Genomic DNA, 19,488 nt, shown 5'->3' with positions numbered 1-19,488 from the left:
TAAAATAATCCACATATGTTGTTTAAAATCAAAAACGCGAAAAGTGATCGCCCGTCTGAAATAAGAATAATTTGTGTTCTTACTATGGTGGTACAAGATCCCTTGCCTATTTGTGTTCTAACTTTTACCCAAAAAAGAAACTTTAAACCAACCCAAAATTCGACAATCTAATACTCAACTAGGAAATTAAGTTTAATAAAAAAATATCCATAAGATTATGAAACTCGAAAAACTAAACTCAGTAATACCGCACACAAAACCGAAAAACTCGACAAAACATCGAATTTTAAAACCAAATTAGAAAGCTTCAAACTCATTAACGCTTTGTATAATGAAACTCCTTTGATTGAGCAAGACCACCCCAGGTGGCGGACCGACGACGACCATTCCACCAAAGACGGTCAACGCGGACCACCGTTGACTCCCCTCTTCAGTCTCCGATCAAATTTCTTATCAAATCGATAATCAAACGGTCATCCAACTACCATTTTCAGGTACGATTTTTGGGTATTAGGGTTCTATACTTGATTCTTTTGAATTAATTTAGGGAAAAAAAATCAATTTAGATCTTCTCTTTCTCCTTTTTAGTCACTTTGTGATGTTAATTGCACATAGTTAACTTGTTCCATACTTGATTCTTTTTAATTAATTTATGAATTTAACTTGTTTTTTAATGATGTTCTATGAAATTGCTAGTAAATTTGCTTGTTTATGAATATGTGTGTAATTCTGTTTAAGTTTGTTTACTATTTTGTGCACTCACAAACCTGTACCAAGCTTGTTCATGAGCTGTTCGCAATGTTAAGTTCATTAATAGGCATTTCCGGAAAGCTAGCGAGTTAGTCTTGCTTAAGACCGTCTTAATTTAAGACTTCTCAAAACCTTCTTTTATCTGCACCTTTATTTTTATCGGGTGTGAAAGCTGCCTTAAATCATGACAGTGTTAAACCGGAATTGATGAAAGCTAAAATATCAGCGAGCTCGCGAGACAACAAAAATAAAATAAAAAAGTTATATGACCTATAAAATGACAAATTGGTTTTTCTATCATATACTCTTATACATAAAAGTTGAATATGACAAGTTGCAATGAAATGCAATTTTCTAACAAAAATTATAGGGTAAGACGGACCATTTTTAAATGAGTTGTTATTTTACACATTAAAACCGTCTCACATTGTAAGACATTTTCACGCAATAGGTAATTTAATTACTAAAATTTGTATACAACCTAATCTAAAATACAGTGCGTGGATATCCACTAGTTGTTTAGTTGTTTACCAAGTGGGGTAGTGGCAGCATTAATCTAAGCCAAGTAAACAAGTATTGGTATATGTATCTATCTTCTGAATCTGAATCTGATAACCCACAAATCTGCTAACTGAGAAAAATAAGTGAGACTGAGAGTATGGCTGAAGGAATACTGTTCAACGTTGCTCAGTCACTTCTTACAAATTTAGGCTCAAGAGCATTAAACGAGGTTGCATCGACATGGGGTATTAAAACCCATGTCGAAAAGCTGAAAAACACGATAAATACAATCAAAGATGTCATGTTAGATGCTGAAGAAAGACAAGTTGAAAGCCACACTGTGCGTGGTTGGCTTGACAGGGTTCGACCTGTTGTGTTTGCTGCAGATGACTTGTTTGATGAGTGTACAACAATGGCATCGCAAAGGGCAGTCACAGGCAGTGACGGTATATCTAAAAAGGTACTCAGTTTCTTTTCCTACTCAAACCAAATTGCTTTTGCCTTCAGTATTTCTAGTAAGATTAAAAAGATTAGGAAAGAGCTTGATAACATAGTTAAAGACAGCTCTGAATTTGCCTTGGTACTACGCCCTCATGAGGAAAGTGAGGAACAAAGGCTAATTAGGCAACTGAGAGGGCAAACTCACTCTTTCATAGCTGTAGATGAAGTTATTGGTAGAGAGGATGATAGAGAGGCCATCATAGATATTATGATGGCGTCTCATGCTGCGGAAGAGCAGCGACTAGCTGTCATCCCTATTGTAGGGATCGGGGGTTTGGGGAAGACAACTTTAGCTCAACTGTTGTATAATGATGAACGCGTTGAGAAGAACTTTGAGCTCAAGTTATGGGTTTGTGTCTCGGAAGTCTTTGATGTGAAGCAAATCACAAAGAAGATTATTATGTCAGCGACAAATTGCACGTCTCAGAATTTAGAGATGGACCAGTTGCAAGGCCAACTAAGGAAAGAAATTGGGGGAAAGAAATATTTACTTGTTCTTGATGATGTGTGGAATGAGAAGCCTGAGGAATGGCTAAATCTAAAAGCACTTTTAATGGTTGGTGGAGAAGGAAGCCAGATATTGGTAACTACACGTTCAAGAAAGGTGGCCGATATCATGGGCAATGTTCAGGCTTATGAGTTAAGTGGCCTTTCCGAAGAGAAGGCTTGGACATTATTTGAAAAGATGGCATTTAATCCTGGAGAATCTCAAAAGCAACCGCAATTGGTGAAATTAGCGGAAGAGATTGTGAAAAGGTGTGTAGGTGTTCCATTGGCCCTAAGAAGTTTAGGAACTCTTTTACGTGGAGAAGAAGAGTGGAAGTGGATTTCAATTGCGGGTACTAGCTTTGTGAATTTGCCTGATAAACAGAACAACGTTATGGCTATTTTAAAGCTCAGCTATCATCACTTGTTGTCTCCATTAAAGAACTGTTTTGCTTATTGTGCATTATTTCCTAAGGATTATAAATTTGAAACCGATATGTTAATTGATCTTTGGATGGCGGAGGGCTTTGTTATTCCATCTGGTAAAACTCAATGTTTAGAAGAGCTTTGTCACGAGTATTTAATGCAATTGCTGCAAAGGTGCTTCTTTCAAGATATAACAAGAGATGAATGGGGAAGTATTTCAAGTTTCAAAATGCATGATTTAATGCATGATTTGGCCATAGAAGTAGCTGGAATCGAGTGTCGGAGTAAAGTGGCAGACTTACGGGATGGAGATATCAATGTCAAAATCCGTCACTTGTCCTTTGATCATTATTATCAGACTGGCTCATGGAAGATCCCAAGTTACATGCTAGAGGCGAAACAATTGAGGACCTTTCTTTTGCCAGACTATAATAGATCTGGATCATATTTCAACAAAGCTATTCTTCGACAGCTAATTTCAAACTTCAAATGCTTGCGCGTGTTGGATATGCGTGATCGTGGGGTCAAGAGTCTACCCAAATTCATTGGCAAGTTAATTCACTTAAGGTACCTTAATCTGTCCATGAACCCTATAGAAGAACTTCCACATTCAATTACAAAACTTCATAATTTGCACACTTTGATTCTCTACCATTGCAAATGGCTTAGAGCATTACCTATCCATACTAGAAAACTTATTAATCTTAGGAACCTCAATACTCTTGATTGCAATTCTATGACCCATATGCCATCTGGCCTTGGAGAATTAACTTCTCTTCATAAATTACCCATCTTTATAGTGAAATGTAATGAATCTAATACCCTACAGTCCGATGCTTCCACTGCTCAGTTAAGGGACCTGAAGGCACTTAATAACCTAAGTGGATCATTAAAAATAATTTTTTTTAACTTTCTAATGGACCCTGAAAGTGAATCAAGAGAAGCAAACTTGCATAGCAAACACAGGCTGACTGAGTTAGTTTTGGAATTTGAGGACTGTGGCAATATGGACCATGATGAGGCTATTTTAGAAGGTCTGAAACCACACCAAAACTTGAAGAAGTTGGATATAGATTCATACAAAGGTAGAAAGCTCCCGAGTTGGGCAATGGGAGATTGTTTCTTTAAGACTCTTCCAAATCTAGTGGAAGTCCATCTTTCTTTCTTCGAAAATTGCCGAGAAGTCCCTTCTTTCAGCCAACTCCCTTTCTTAAAACGCATGTCTGTTGAATGTCTTCTTGAAGTGGAGTACATGGAAAGGAGTCTACTTGGGATTGATTTATCGCTATCACCCCCTCAAACATTTTTTCCATCTCTTCAGGAACTTAGACTCTATGGTATGTTAAAGTTGAAAGGATGGTGGGAGGACATAGAGACGATAGATTACAGTGATCATGTGAATATATCTCACCAGTCAAGTCAACATTATCCTCTATCTCTGTCATTCTCCAAACTTGCAAAATTGGAAATAAATTCATGCCTGGAACTAAAAACCTTTCCACTTTGTCCTATTGTCGAGGAATTAACACTATGGGATGTCAACAAACACCTCACTTTGTTATCAGAAGTAACAAGCTCCCAAGCGAGTGCTGATGTTGGGTCTTCAGTCACCACATCTGAGTACTGTTCAAAGCTGAAGACCTTGAGCGTGGATGAAGTTGAACACCTTTTTTCATTGCCGCGAGAATGCTTAGCTCATATTACTTCATTGGCTATTAAAGATCCAAGGTTGCTTAACACTTGCTTACTCAAGGAAGTCTTTCAGCATCTCCCTTCTCTCGCCTCTTTGACTTATTTATGTTGTTTCCATCTCGAATCAATTTTTGAGGGGCTGGAACATCTCACTTGTCTGGAAAGTTTAGTCTTGGAGAATTGCTGGGAATTAGATCTTTCACAAAATACACAAGTCGACTGTGACATGCCGTGGAAAGCCTTGAAGAGTATTCGTTCGTTGGATATTCTATACATTCGTAAGCTACATCATCTCCCGAATGGGTTTCAACACCTTACAAAGCTTCGCATTCTGAAACTAGAATATAATGGTAATTTGGAAGCATTGCCAGAATGGATAAGTTGCTTCTCGTCTCTTGAATATATGAGTTTGTCCAAGTGTCCTCAGCTGACATGTCTGCCTGAAGGATTTAGTAAGCTCGCTGCCTTATATGAACTCCAGATCGAGGATTGTCCGGGATTAACCAACAGATGTGCTGGCCCAACTGGTGACGACTGGCCTAAGATTCAGCATATCCCACTACTTTCTGTCAAAGAGAAATCCAAAATGATATACCGTGTTTCTCGCGCCTAGATCATCAGACGGATTACTAATACTACTGTGTAATAATTTGTTTTTTCTTGTACTGATGTATTCTTACGATTTTCCTTCCCGATATTTGTTCAATCTTTAAACATATTCAATGATTTGCCAAGTGTGTGTACCTACAGAGCTTTGCCAAGAGTTTACTAGATGTTTGCTGACAATCTTTCAAGAGTTTCTTCACTGACTAAAGAAAGTTTCAGCAAAATTGATGTTTCGGGGGATACAATTGTTGCCGTTCCAATTCTGAAAACGTTGCTGAAAGGTGTGTACTGGTCTTGTGCTTGCACATGAATAAGGTGGCGGTGTTGCCAGTGTATGTTACAATCTTATTCTTTGCTGAGTCTGTTTTAATTTATGCACTTGCTGTGAAATTGCATTATAGTAGAATAATATATAGGTCTGATAAAAAGTTGCATAGCTCAAATGCTACTGATATGTGATTTCTTCGTAACGCCGTATGTTATTTTAGGTATTCAGGAAATCTGGTATTGAAAACATTGATCCCACCAATGAAAAATTTGATCCAAACCTGCATAATGCCGTATTTCAAGTGCCTGGCAGCTCTAAGCCTCCGGGTACTGTTGCTGTTGTTCTTAAGGTAATGTTCAGTGTTCTGACCTAGTGAAAAGAACGGGTACTGAGCTTGCACATTATAGCATCATTGTAGTCTTGACATCTGCTTTTATTAGAATCATTTTCTTTAGAAATATATCAAAATATTTCGTGAGAGAAAAATGGTACAATTTGGCATTTGCAGACAGACATAAATAGCTTGTGTCTCCTCATTTTCATGCTCAAATTAAGGCCTGTTAACTTTATGATAACATCTTTGTATTTGGTGTACTTGCAGCCGGGTTACATGCTTCACGACAGAGTCATCCGACCAGCTGAAGTTGGTGTTACTGTTATAAGGAGGCCGACTCTTGAAGCCAAGATGGAGAATTTTGCGAGAGCGGATTCTTTGTCCCACAAAAAAGTGGGACATGTAATCTCAACTCGAATTTCGCCCCCTAATCTTTATGATTAATCAATATGGTTCCTTTTTCCATACTAGCTAGATTCTAGCCTGTAACCTTTCCATCTTATTGTCGAGATGTCGAACTCTTCTTCATTTTATCAATCTACTGTCAAGCAGGCACGGGTTTGATTGTCTGCTAGAATGCTACTGCTGACCTATTGATATTTACCATCAAGATCTGCTTGTTTATGAATTCGTGTGTATTTCTGTTTTAAGTTTGTTTATTTTGTGCACCTACAAACCTGTACCAAGCTTGTTCATGAGCTGTTCACAAAGTTAAGTTCATTAATAGGCGTTTATTTCCAGAAAGCTAGCGAGTTAGTCTTGCTCAAGACCGTCTTAATTTAAGACTTCTCAAAACCTTCTTTTGTGTGAGCCGTGTTAAATCAAGACGGTGTTGATGAAAGCTAAATTATCGGCGAGCTCACAAGATGTAAAAAAAAATAAAATAAAAAAGTCAACTGGCATAATAGGCTGACACTAGACCTGTTAAACAGGTTGTGCGGAACGGGTAATTTATTTGCCTAATTAAGTTACCTTCTACGGATAAATGGGAGAGATGGTGTGGGCATGAGTTGGAATGAAGATTTAATTAAGAATATTTTGGCGGAAAAAAGTGTAAATGCTATTTTAGCACAACCAATTTGTAGATCACATGCGAGTGATGAAGTCTATTGGTTATATAATACTGATGGTATCTATAGTGTGAAAAGTGGATATGGGAATCTTTTTGGTGCTTATATGGAAAGACTGGGAACACGTAAAGACAAGGAAAGGCTTAGTGATGTTGGACGCATGTGTTTGTAAACGTAAACTGTGGAGGTTACCAAGACCACAAACATGGAAAGTTCTTATTTGGCGAATCATTACTAATTCACTTTCGGTGGGAAGTAGTTTTGCACGACGAAATATTGGGTGGATCCGGGATGTAAATTTTGTAGTGGTGGAGATATGACCATGGAAACGATGGAACATTTATTTCGGGACTGTTTTGTGTCCCGAAGGTTATGGGCTTGTTCCGAACTTGGAATTCGTACTGATTATGACTTTTTTTTAAGCATTGGAACATGGGTCATTGATTGGGTGTCTTATTTGAAAAATTTAGAAGGCATGAAGGAACGTCAGGTTCGGTTTTTAGCAATGATTTGGTGCATTTGGAGTATTCGTAACCGAATTCTTTTCCAGGGAATGGATTTTCATCCGAACATGTTCTTCAATCTATGGACACAAGTGGTAAGCACGGCGGTACGGGCTATTGATGTTGATAAAAAAAGGATCATGTATCACTATGGGAAATACTAGTACTGTTGAGAGTGAAAGTATGGATTGGATTCGTGAAAGTAACCCGGTGTGTGTTGTGGGCAAGATCAGATATTGTGATATTGTTCGAGTGATGGTTGATGCGGGATGGAAGGGGTTGAATAATGCGGGGATTGGTTGGATCGCTATGTCTGGAAGTGGGGAGAGGTTGTTTTGGTCAAACAAAAGGATTAGAGCTGAATCGGCAATGCAAGCTGAAAGTCTTGGTGTGTACTTGGTACTCTTATGGGGAAGGGAAAGGGGCATTAGACATTTGGAGATCTCCTCGGATTGCCTCTCCTTGGTTCGTCAACTGACAAGGATGGAGAAACCGCATCATCTTCTCAAGGCTACTTTGGATGATATTTATGTTTGTTTTTCCTTTTTTCATTGCTTAGCTTTTAGTTTTATTCCAAGATCTTTTAATACTGTTGCCCATAACCTTGCTTGTAAGGCTATGGTTAGATAGGTTTACCCTTTTTTTCCGCTGCCAACAAAAAAAAAAAGTTAATTTGTCAAACATTTTTTTTCATATAATCAGTTATTTTATCAACTCCTAATTTTCAGATAGCTTTTCAAGTTTCAGTTAGGAGTTGTTTGGTTGCCTCTTAAAAACATGGGAACTTGAAAATCCCATAAATTGGGATTTTAGCCACTTATTTTGTTGCCTTTTTTTAACTAAAACGGAGGAATTGGAACTTCCTACATGAACTTCATTCCCACATGATGTAGGAATTCGCTTACCTAGCCCCCCTTGGTCATTCCCAATGCCTAGTTGCCTACATGTTTTATATTTGATAATTACTATTCTAATCTTATTCAAACCATTTATTTATTTTTTATATATTTGAGAGTAATTAATGTTATGAAGGATAAAACATAAGTATTTATTATCAAAAATCATGGGAATTAAAATGTTCCAACAAAACAACATATAGGAACTTAATTTATGGGAAATGTGAATTACTTAACGGCAACCAAACAGGTTTAAGTTATTTCCCATTAATTACATATAAGAACTCAATTCGTAATGAATTTTCTACGTAATTAAATTCCTACGTAACCAAATGATTTCTCTTAGTTTTTCATATTTCCCGTATTTCAATTAATTTTACTAAACAAAACCTCAATTTAAAAAAAGAAAAAATAAAACCAAATTAGAAAGCTTAAGACTCACCCGCTTTGTATAATGAAACCCCTCTTATTCCGTCCATAAACCACAAATCAACAACACACTTTTAGCAAGACCACCACAGGCGGCGGACCGACGAACACCATTCCACCAAAGACGGTCAACATGGACCACCGTTGACTCCCCTCTCCAGTCTCCGATCATATTTCTTATCAAATCGATAATCAAACGGACATCCAACTACCATTTTCAGGTAATATTTTTGGTATTAGGGTTCTATACTTGATTCTTTTCAATTAATTTAGGGAAAAAATATCAATTTAGATCGTCTCTGTCCTTTCTAGTCACTTTGTGATGTGAATTGCACTTAGTAGCAGTATGAATTTAACTTGTTTTTTAATTATGGGATTTTCTACGCAGTACCCTTTCGATTTTCGAAACATATTTGGTACCACTGACTTTTATCATTAACCATTGACGTAACCCTAAACTTCTATTCTGTCAATTTGTTCCATTAATTGATGGCGTGGCTGCTTATTTGAACTTTCTTTTGATTTAATCATATACTCCCTCCGTCCCAGTTAATTGTTGTCTGGTTTTAGACAATGACCGAGAAAAGAGGAAGGGGCAAATTATTAAATGCGAAGTGGAATAAATTGAGTTTGAATGATCAAATTGCTCATCAAACTCATTCTTAAAATAGAAGAGTAACAATTGACTCTGACACCCAATATGGAAAAGGACAACAAATGACCGGGCATAGGGAGTAATTAACATCTAATAATATTAGATTATTATGTATGTGTAACTAACTTAACATTATACCCATCGTATCTCACATCAAACCTAACCTATAACCACCCTAACCTCACCCTACCAAAAAAAAGCTTGTGGTTGTGTGATGAGGACTTGGCGAAAGTTAGTGGTAGCATAATAAGTGTGGTGAATGTTGTGACATCATGGCCGGCGGTGTTACGAGGGTGCAACGGCGTGAGTGGTGGGGCGATGAAGAAAGGGGTCAGGTGGTTGATGATTAATTGTCATTAGTGGGAAAGGTCAAGTAATGATAGTTTTAGACTTTTATGCATCGTTTAGCGGAGTAACTACACATATATTGACGGAGTAAAAGTTTAGGGGTACTACGATAGCTATTCTTTAATTGTTTAACACTGAACATCTTCTCTTGTCGGTTGTATTTTAATTTTTCAAAGCTTAAAAGAAAAATTGTCTCTTCCTCTTGTTTGACCGTCTTTTCATGTGTACTCCACTATGGGGTGTCTTGTCGTGTCTATTATACTGGTCAAGACTCAAGACACTTGTTTGACCGTATCTAAGTGTCTTTTAAATTTAAAAATAAAGTGTCCGACACCCGGATACGCGTCGGATACGACACCTTGTCAAGGAGTCTGCGTAACACAGCTATGATGTTGCATGTTTTCCTGAAAGTCCATCAGCTGGGCAGATTGCTTAGCACTAATATACGCAAATTTTGTTGGAAAACAAATGAGCTGATGTGTCGAGATTTGGGCGATTGTTATGGTGTTCAAGCTGTTGCTGAATTACGTACATTTGAAACTGTGATATTTTTATTCTGTATCCTGTATTACAGCATTCAAATCTAGTAGTGGAACTAGCTTCTAGTAGCCTATAACCTTTCCATCTTATTGTCGAGATGTCGAACTCTTCTTCACTTATCAATCTACCGTCAAGCAGGCACTGGTTTGATTGTCTGCTAGAGTGCTACTGCTGAGCTATTGATATTTACCATCAAAATCTGCTTGTTTATTTTAATCGAGTGTGAGAGCCGTGTTAAATCAAGACGGTGTTAAATAAGAATTGATGAAAGCTAAATTATCGGCGAGCTCACGAGATGTAAGAAAAATCAAATCAAAAAGTTAACTGTACTGCCATAATGTATGCTGACACAAACATAATCTAATCAAAGTCTTTAAGAATTTGAAGTTAAAAAAGCATTGTTTACGAAGTGGGGTAATGGCAGCATTAATTTAAGCCAAGTAAACAACTATTGGTATATGTAACTATCTTCTGAATCTGATAACCCACAAATCTGCAATCTTTGAAAAAACTGAGAAAAAAAGTGAGATTGAGAGTATGGCTGAAGGAATATGACATTCGTGACTCTAGTCCAACAAATAATGAAATATGACATTTGTATTGGGCTTTTTTTCGTTATTTGTTGGACTAGAGTCACGAATGTCATATTTCACTGTTTGGCTCGATCCCGTTGCATTGCAACAGTTTCTTTTGATCTGTACTTATATTTCACCAAAAAAAAATAGCAATTTACATTGCCACCCGTGCAGTGCACGGGTTCAAAAACTAGTACGCTTTGTATAATGAAACTCCTTTGATGACCACCACAGGCGGCGGACCGACGACCACCATTCCGCCAATGACGGTCTACCCGGACCACCGTTGACTGTGCTCTTCAGTCTCTGATCATATTTCTTATCAAATCGATAATCAAACGGACATCCAACTACCATTTTCAGGTACGATTTTGGGTATTAGGGTTCCATACTTGATTCTTTTCAATTAATTTAGGGAAAAAATCAATTTCGATCTTCTCTCTGTCATTTTTAGTCCCTTTGTGATTTAACTTGTTTTTTAATTATTATGTTCATTGAAATTGTTAGTAAATCTGCTTGTTTATGAATTCGTGTGTAATTCTGTTTAAGCTTGTTCATGAGCTGTTCACAATTCCCGGAAAGCTAGCGAGTTAGTCTTGCTCAAGACCGTCTTAATTTAAGACTTCTCAGAACCTTCTTTTATTTTCACCTTTATTTAATCGGTTGTGAGAGCCATCTTAATCAAGGCGGTGTTAAACTAGAATTGGTGAAATCTAAAAATATCAGCTAGCTCACGAGACGTAACAAGTGGGATAGTGGCAGCATTAATCTAATCAAAGTCTTTTAGAATTTGAAGTTGGTCTTTAAAAAAAAGCATTGTTTACCAAGTGGGGGTAGTGGCAGCATTAATCTAAGCCAAGTAAACAACTATTGGTATATGTAACTATCTTCTGACTCTGATCACCCACAAATCTGCAACCTTTGAAAGAACTGAGAAAAAAAAGTGAGATTGTGAGTATGGCTGAAGGAATATTGTTCAACGTTGCGCAGTCACTTCTTACAAATTTAGGCTCGAGAGCATTAAATGAGGTTGCATCGACATGGGGAATAAAAACCCATGTCGAAAAGCTGAAAAACACGATAAATACAATCAAAGATGTCATGTTAGATGCTGAGGAAAGACAAGTTGAGAGCCACACTGTGCGTGGTTGGCTTGACAGGCTTCGACCTGTTGTGTTCGCTGCAGATGACTTGTTTGATGAGTGTACAACAATGGCATCACAAAGAGCAGTCATGGGCAGTGACGGTATATCTAAAGAGGTACTCACTTTCTTTTCCCACTCCAACCAAATTGCTTTTGCCTTCAGTATTTCTAGTAAGGTTAAAAAGATTAGGAAAGAGCTTGATGACATAGTTAAAGACAGCTCTGAATTTGCCTTGGTACTACGCCCTCATGAGGAAAACGAGGAACGAAGGCTAAGTAGGCAAGTGAGAGGGCAAACTCACTCCTTCGTTGCTGCAGATGAAGTTATTGGTAGAGAGGATGATAGAGAGGCCATGATAGATATTATGATGACCTCTCATGCTGCGGAAGAGCAGCGACTAGCTGTTATCCCTATTGTAGGGATCGGAGGTTTGGGGAAGACAACTTTAGCTCAACTGTTGTACAATGATGAACGAGTTGAGAACAACTTTGAGCTCAAGTTATGGGTTTGTGTCTCTGAAGTCTTTGATGTGAAGGAAATCACAAAGAAGATTATTATGTCAGCAACAAATAGCACGTCCCAGAATTTGGAGATGGACCAGTTGCAAGGCCAACTAAGGAAAGAAATTGGGGGAAAGAAATATTTACTTGTTCTAGACGATGTGTGGAATGAGAAGCCCGAGGAATGGCTAAATCTAAAGGCACTTTTAATGGTTGGTGGGGTGGGAAGCCAGATATTGGTAACTACACGATCAAGAAAGGTGGCGGATATCATGGGCAGTGTACAGACTTATGAGTTAAATGGCCTTTCCGAAAAAAAGGCATGGAAATTATTTGAAAAGATGGCATTTAGTCCTGGAGAATCTCAAAAGCAACCGCAATTGGTGAAATTAGCGAAAGAGGTTGTGAAAAGGTGTGTAGGTGTTCCATTGGCCATAAGAAGTTTAGGAACTCTTCTACGTGGAGAAGAGGAGTGGAAGTGGATTTCAATTGCGGGTACTAGCTTTGTGAATTGGCCTGATAAACAGAACAACATTATGGCTATTTTAAAGCTCAGTTATCATCACTTGTTGTCTCCATTAAAGAACTGTTTTGCTTATTGTGCACTATTTCCTAAGGATTATATATTTGAAACGGATATGTTGATTGATCTTTGGATGGCGGAGGGCTTTGTAATCCCATCTAGTAAAACTCAATGTTTAGAAGAAGTTTGTCACGAGTATTTAATGCAATTTCTGCAAAGGTGCTTCTTTCAAGATATAACAAGAGACGAATGGGGAAGTATTTCAAGTTTCAAAATGCATGATTTGATGCATGATTTGGCTATAGAAGTAGCTGGAATCGAGTCTCGTAGTACAGTGCCGGACTTCCAGGATGGAGATATCAATGCCAAAATCCGTCACTTGTCCTTTGATCATTATTATCAGACTGGCTCATGGAAGATCCCAAGTTACATGCTAGAGGCGAAGCAATTGAGGACTTTTCTTTTGCCAGAGTATAATCGATCTGGATCATATTTCAACAAAGCTATTCTTCAACAGCTAATATCAAACTTCAGATGCTTGCGTGTGTTGGATATGCGTTATCGTGGGGTCAAGAGGCTACCCAAATCCATTGGTAAGTTAATTCACTTAAGGTACCTTAATCTGTCCTTGAATCCTATAGAAGAACTTCCACATTGTCACAAGACTTTATAATTTGCAGACATTGATTCTCTTTGGTTGCCAAGAGCTTAGAGCATTACCTATCCATACTAGAAAACTTACTAATCTTAGGAACCTCAATACTCTTGATTGCAATTCTATGACCCATATGCCATCTGGCCTCGGAGAATTAACTTCTCTTCATAAATTACCCATCTTTATAGTGAAATGTAAAGAATCTAATACCCTAAAGTCCGGTGCTACCACCGCTCAGTTAAGGGGCCTGAAGACACTTAATAACCTAAGTGGATCATTTAAAATATTTTTTTTTAACTATCTATTGGACCCTGCAAGCGAAGCAAGAGAAGCAAACTTGCATAGCAAACACAGGCTGACTGAGTTAGTTTTGGAATTTGAGGACTGTGGCACTATGGACCATGATGAGGCTATTTTAGAAGGTCTGAAACCACACCAAAACTTGAAGAAGTTGGATATACGATCATACAAAGGTAGAGAGCTTCCGAGTTGGGGAATGAGAGATAGTTTCTTTAAGACTCTTCCAAATCTAGTTGAGGTCCATCTGTCTTTCTTCAATAATTGCCGAGAAGTCCCTTCTTTCAGCCAACTCCCTTTCTTAAAACGTATGTCTGTTATATGTTTTTATAAAGTGGAGTACATGGAAAGGAGTCTACGTTGGATTGATTTATTACCATCATCCCCTCAAACATTTTTTCCATCTCTTGAGGAACTTAGTGTCTTTGGTATGAGTATGTTGAAAGGATGGTGGGAGGACATAGAGACGACAGATTACAGTGATCATTTGAATATATCTCATCAGCCAAGTCAACATCATCCTCTATCTCTGTCATTCTCTAAACTTACAAAATTGGAAATAAATTTATGTCTTGAACTAAAAACCTTTCCACTTTGTCCTATTGTCGAGGAATTAAAACTATGGGATGTCAACAAACACCTCACTTTGTTATCAGAAGTAACAAGCTCCCAAGCGAGTGGTGATGTTGGGTCTTCAGTCACCACATCTGAGTACTGTTCAAAGCTGAAGACCTTGAGCGTGGATGCAGTTGAACACCTGCTTTCTTTGCCACGAGAATGCTTAGTTCATATTACTTCATTGGCTATTAAGGATCGCAAGTTGCTCAACACTTGCATACTCAAGGAAGTCTTTCAGCGTCTACCTTCTCTCGTCTCTTTGAATTTTTTATTTTGTTTCCGTCTCATATCAATTTTTGAGGGGCTGCAACATCTCACTTCTCTGGAAAGTTTAGTCCTGCGGGGTTGCAAGAAATTAGCTCTCTCTCAAAATAGACAAATCGACTGTGACATGCCATGGAAATCCTTGAAAAGTATTCGTTCGTTGGATATTCTTTACATTCCTGAGCTACATCATCTCCCTAATGGGTTTCAACACCTTACAAAGCTTCTCACTCTGAAACTACAGCATAATTGTAATTTTGAAGCACTTCCAGAATGGATAAGTTGCTTCTCGTCTCTTGAGTATATGTGTTTGATCAAGTGTCCCAAGCTGACATGTCTGCCTGAAGGATTTAGTAAGCTCACTGCCTTGTATGAACTCGAGATTGAGGATTGTCCGGGATTAACCAACAGATGTGCTAGCCCAACTGGTGGCGACTGGCACAAGATTCAGCATATCCCATTACTTGCTGTCAAAGAGAATTCCAAAATGATATACCGTGTCTCTCACGCCTAGATCATCAGACGGATTAGTAATACTACAGTGTAATAATTTATTTTTTCTTGTAATGATGTATTCTTACGATTTTCCTTCCCGATATTTGTCCGCTTTTAAACATATTTAATGATTTGTACTCCATATTCAATGATTTTTTTCCTTGGAAGAATAGAAATAGTCCTTATATAGTGTCTGTATGGCTATGAGAGAATGATATGTCATGTTGACAAAGATTTGTCTTTGTGAATAATCCTGATTTAGTTGATGATTTTTCCATTTCATTTGGCCGGTGTTAAGTTTCAGTAGGTGATACGAATTTTACTCGAGAGAATAAAACTCGTACGAGTGCAGCGGAAACAAAGAAAGAACAAACAAGATCCGAACGTACTAGGTACGATCCGATCTGATTTGTAAGGATATTTGACAAACTAGACCTATAATTTGTCAATGGGGTTGATTGAACTCAAGACCTATTGAGAAACAATCTAGTTAGACTCGAATCGCGTCGAAAACTAACTGAATTTTGGTATGTAAACTACACTCTCAAAATAAAAAAAAAACACAAATTTTCTTTTCTTGATCTTTTCTTATCATTTTTGAATTCTTAATTCTAAAGCAAAAGCAGGCTACAAATAGCCAAACAAATCAGCCGTTTAGGAGCTACAAGCAAATGAAAGGCTAGCAATAAACTTGCTAATTCAAGACAATAAAGCTAGGTTAATTATGGCTAATAAATTACCCAAAAGCTAATAACTAAATAGGACTTAATCCCTTTATTAACTATCGCAAAATTAAGCTACAAAGTGAGCAATTCAACGGACCCAAGTAACCAGGGGCACGCAACGACTCCTCGAACAAAATAATCCTCATTTGAGCTACTCATTTCCGTATCAGTAGGCCGTGTTTAAGACCGCCTTGAGTTAAGACCTCTTTCAACCCTTTTTGGTGTTATTATAAATTGGTTGTGAGTGTAGTTTTAACTTAGAACGGTCTTAACCAAGAATTTGTGGTTAAGTTATTTCACACCGTCATTATACTTTCAGTTTTATCCTTCACCACTCTTATCACTTTCACTCTATCCATTTCTGCTGTTTACTGTAAAATTCAAAAGCGAGATCCAAGATTACGTTAATTAGCAACAGCTTCAAATTCATTACTGTATTATTTATTCTAATACTCCATATTCCGTATATTGTACTTGTAGAAACAAACTTCAACATCGGTTTATCATAATTGATTTTAAAGTTCTAAGCAGTGAATCTTGCCACTTGTTAACGTCTCCGGCAAATGGAGAGTAATCTGTGTAGGTAAGATAACGTCATTGTATTTGGTGTACTTACAGCCGGGTTACATGCTCCACGATTGAATCATCCGACATAGTAAATACCAAAATTAGTTTTTTTTGGTGTTGACCTGAGAGTATCCCCACCGAAGGAGTAAAAGCAATCTCCTTCAGATCGAAAGGCAATTTAATGGGTTGACCCCTCTCAAGTTTGGCTTTTTCATTCGCAAGAGTCAGGAATCGAACCCCTGACCACTTGTTTAAGAGATGAGAGCCCTTACCACTCACACCAGCCAACTTTGGTAAATACCAAAATTAGTTGTATCAGTATTTTTAATATTAAATATAAAATAAATAAAAAACTTATCTATCCAGATTAGTGTTAATGAGATCAATAATTTCAAAATTGAAGAGATCCAACATTAATATTAGGGTAAAATTTTCCATGTTGCACGTATTTAACATTAATAACACTGGTGATTGATTAATTAAATGGCGATTTTAGTAGTCAAAAGCAAGCTTGTGGCATTCACAAGCAAGACTTATTAATCATGAAACATAGAGCACCCAAGTCCCACCTCCGAGCACAGTTCTCAGATGTCCATGGAATCAGTTCAATGGGAACAACATATTTTTCACATGGGTCAATACTCGGAAAACCTAACATACTAGTAGTACCATGTTTCAAGCAACAAAATGATAGAGTGATCATGCCCAGGTCTGGCCTGAGCAAAAGGATTTCAGAATTCAGGATACCTACAGTAGTACAGTCCTACGCGATATGCTTTACTAATTACGAGTCCTAATTCACCATCAACGTACTCTACTCTATGCGATAACAGACTAATTAAGACTACTAATTCACCATCAACATACTCTACTCTGTTCTCTACATCCGCCAGTCTTGCTCACCTTCTCCGAGTTTGATCTATCCGTCATTCAGTTAGTTTCTCCTTGAATACTGAGATATTGGCCGGCTCTTGCTGCTTTCCTGTACATTAATTAGACACAATTGACGCATCAAACTTTACCCTTGACAAACTAGCAAGAAGGGAAAATGATGCAATAAATAAGCTCCATAAAATAAAACGGAAAAAGGGATATGAGGTTAAACCCGCAGTTTCTCCATAAACTACTATGGAGTAAGTAATTCTTTCCGTGTATGAGCTGTGTGACAAGCTCGACCACAACATAAGGTGAAGTGAAGGCGGTGGCTACATATTAATTTAAAATGTTAATAATACCGGAGGTGATTCATTCAGGTCATTGTTGATGTCCAACATCCCGTAGCTATCATCGCTGTCCATTGTTGGCCTTTCCTGAGATAGGTGAATTTTGTCAGCAGAGTCTTGGTCGGCAACTCTTTTGGCTGTTACCTTCTTCTGATCCTTCGTCACAGCAATCTGTACACGGTACACCCATGAATCCAATATATGCAACTTAGTCTAAGGAAGCACAGAAAGGTAACATTACTAGAAGATGCAATGAAAAGCCAAAACTGACTCAGTATCCACAATTCCACACGGTATGTTACTTCAGCTCTTCACTTAGCTAACCGTTAGTGTGCCACGTGACTGATACGTCTCAAACAGGCATTTCATACCCAAGTTTAAAACTTAACTCCAGCAATAACTTCACCATATCCATTCATAATTGCTAATATATACGGAGTATCACAGATTGCGAAACATGTTCATTTTCATGGGATTCTCGCAATTTAACCACTAAAACATTGGTAACGAATAAACGAAATTATGAAAGCGTGTTTAGGTTAAATGTAAGATGAAAACCGCCTTACTCAGGAATTTGTGACCAAGAAAAGGGTTTAACAGGTCTTTCCAGTACATCATTCAGTACAACTCCAACTGTTTGCTCCAAAAACCCTAACTTTCTATTAAAACCCTAGAATCCCCAAAAACTAACCACACAAATACATTGTAAGACGTCTCGGCCAAAACCTTAAGCTAATGGTTGCGATTAACCTGGGGAATTACTAATTACGGACAAATTATACCATAGGCATGATTTTCTTGTGAAATAATACCTTACAAATAACAAAATTGTCATTTTGGGTCGGAATCAAACTTATTTCTCAAACTGTCGTCCAAACAGCATTGATAAAATAATTAAATACTCCTTCCGTCTCATCCAATTGTTTACCTTTTATTCTTTGCGACGGGTATTTTAATCAAAGATAACAAATAATCAGGACGGAGCGAGTACTAACTATATAAAACCCGAGACAAGGAACAAACACTACACGACAGTAAATAAACAGTTCCAAAAAAAGGAAACAAACACTCACCGGAGTATAACGGAACTTACGACGGCGAGAGACAAACCCACCACCATCCCCACTACCGTCTCCGCCGCCGTCGACGGCGGCAGCAAGTGGGGTCCACTTACATAAGAGAATGGAGGAATTGGTTGATTTGTTGTTGTTAAGCTGTGGTTTAGACCCGCGAGTGTTCTTCTTGGAAACCGAGTCGGGTACAGAAACTGGGACCCACATCTTGTGCCATTTCCTGACGGGCCCACTGAAGTTGACGGACGAAGAGGAGTTCGGCCCGTATGAGAAGAATCGGGCTGAAGCTCGTATTGGACGGTTGTTTGATGTTGTGGGTCCTCCTCCTCCCTTACCTACCTCCATTTTTTCAACCTCTCTCTGAAAAAGCAATCTTTTTTTAATGTTTGTTTTTAGTGTGTTTTTAATTATCTTGGAAGGAATTTAAATCAGATAATGTAGTTTGAGACCGATTTAGATTTAAGACGATATTTTATGTTATACGATTTATGTTCTTTAAAATGATTAGGGGGTAAGCTTAAGATTGACAAAGTGTCTTGCTTGTGACGGGCTAGTCTCGTCACTAGTTGAAGACTTCTCACAAAAAGGGAGAGAGACAAGGTGGGGCACCTCATGTGCTTTATCACTCACCTCCTATGGGTATTTTGTGATAGGAAACGGTATTCGTCACAAACTTGTGACGGATATCGTCGTCTTCAATGAGATTTTGTGTAAGATTGATGATTATGTTGGGTCATAGGCTGGTAGCTTAGTGGTTCTGGTTAGAGTCCTTGGAGTGGCGGCCAAATGTCGGATTGGCCTATCTCGGTGATGGGCCACTTTT

The 19,488-nt window shown here is 38.0% G+C and overlaps 2 protein-coding genes across 10 annotated transcripts; one reads left to right on the top strand and one right to left on the bottom strand.

Moving 5' to 3' along the window:
- The first annotated feature begins 280 nt into the window (after positions 1-280).
- LOC141657002 (disease resistance protein RGA2-like) lies at positions 281-15,335 on the top strand. 9 transcript variants are annotated; one of them, XM_074464108.1, is made up of 4 exons: positions 8,452-8,683; positions 10,815-10,943; positions 11,767-13,341; positions 14,357-15,335. In XM_074464108.1, the coding sequence occupies exons 3-4, from the start codon at positions 11,793-11,795 to the stop codon at positions 15,094-15,096; spliced, it is 2,289 nt and encodes a 762-aa protein (XP_074320209.1). In that variant the 5' UTR covers positions 8,452-8,683; positions 10,815-10,943; positions 11,767-11,792; the 3' UTR covers positions 15,097-15,335. The 9 variants fall into 9 exon arrangements, with proteins under 9 accessions (XP_074320206.1, XP_074320202.1, XP_074320205.1 ...); XM_074464107.1 differs by having other exon boundaries at positions 8,453-8,683; positions 11,571-13,341; XM_074464105.1 differs by lacking the exons at positions 8,452-8,683; positions 10,815-10,943; positions 11,767-13,341; positions 14,357-15,335 and adding exons at positions 281-494; positions 1,638-5,294; positions 5,451-5,565.
- A 1,707-nt stretch (positions 15,336-17,042) lies between these two features.
- On the bottom strand, positions 17,043-19,163 carry LOC141657001 (uncharacterized). The gene is made up of 3 exons (XM_074464099.1): positions 18,666-19,163; positions 17,605-17,763; positions 17,043-17,351 (listed from the first exon to the last, which is right to left on the bottom strand). The coding sequence occupies exons 1-3, from the start codon at positions 19,008-19,010 to the stop codon at positions 17,304-17,306; spliced, it is 552 nt and encodes a 183-aa protein (XP_074320200.1). The 5' UTR covers positions 19,011-19,163; the 3' UTR covers positions 17,043-17,303.
- Between the last annotated feature and the right edge of the window lie 325 nt (positions 19,164-19,488).

Source organism: Silene latifolia, chromosome 5 (assembly GCF_048544455.1).
Source record: "Silene latifolia isolate original U9 population chromosome 5, ASM4854445v1, whole genome shotgun sequence".
Classification (NCBI taxonomy): Eukaryota; Viridiplantae; Streptophyta; class Magnoliopsida; order Caryophyllales; family Caryophyllaceae; genus Silene; species Silene latifolia.
This window is presented reverse-complemented; position numbering and strand designations above follow the sequence as displayed.

Coding starts and splice junctions, on each gene's coding strand:
- LOC141657002 (XM_074464104.1), top strand. CDS start 1,409: ATGGCTGAAGGAATACTGTTCAACGTTGCTCAGTCACTTCTTACAAAT.
- LOC141657001 (XM_074464099.1), bottom strand. CDS start 19,010: ATGGAGGTAGGTAAGGGAGGAGGAGGACCCACAACATCAAACAACCGT. Junction 17,764..18,665: donor GTAAGTTCCGTTATACTCCG/GTGAGTGTTTGT, acceptor TACCGTGTACAG/ATTGCTGTGACGAAGGATCA. Junction 17,352..17,604: donor ACCTGAATGAATCACCTCCG/GTATTATTAACA, acceptor ATTAATGTACAG/GAAAGCAGCAAGAGCCGGCC.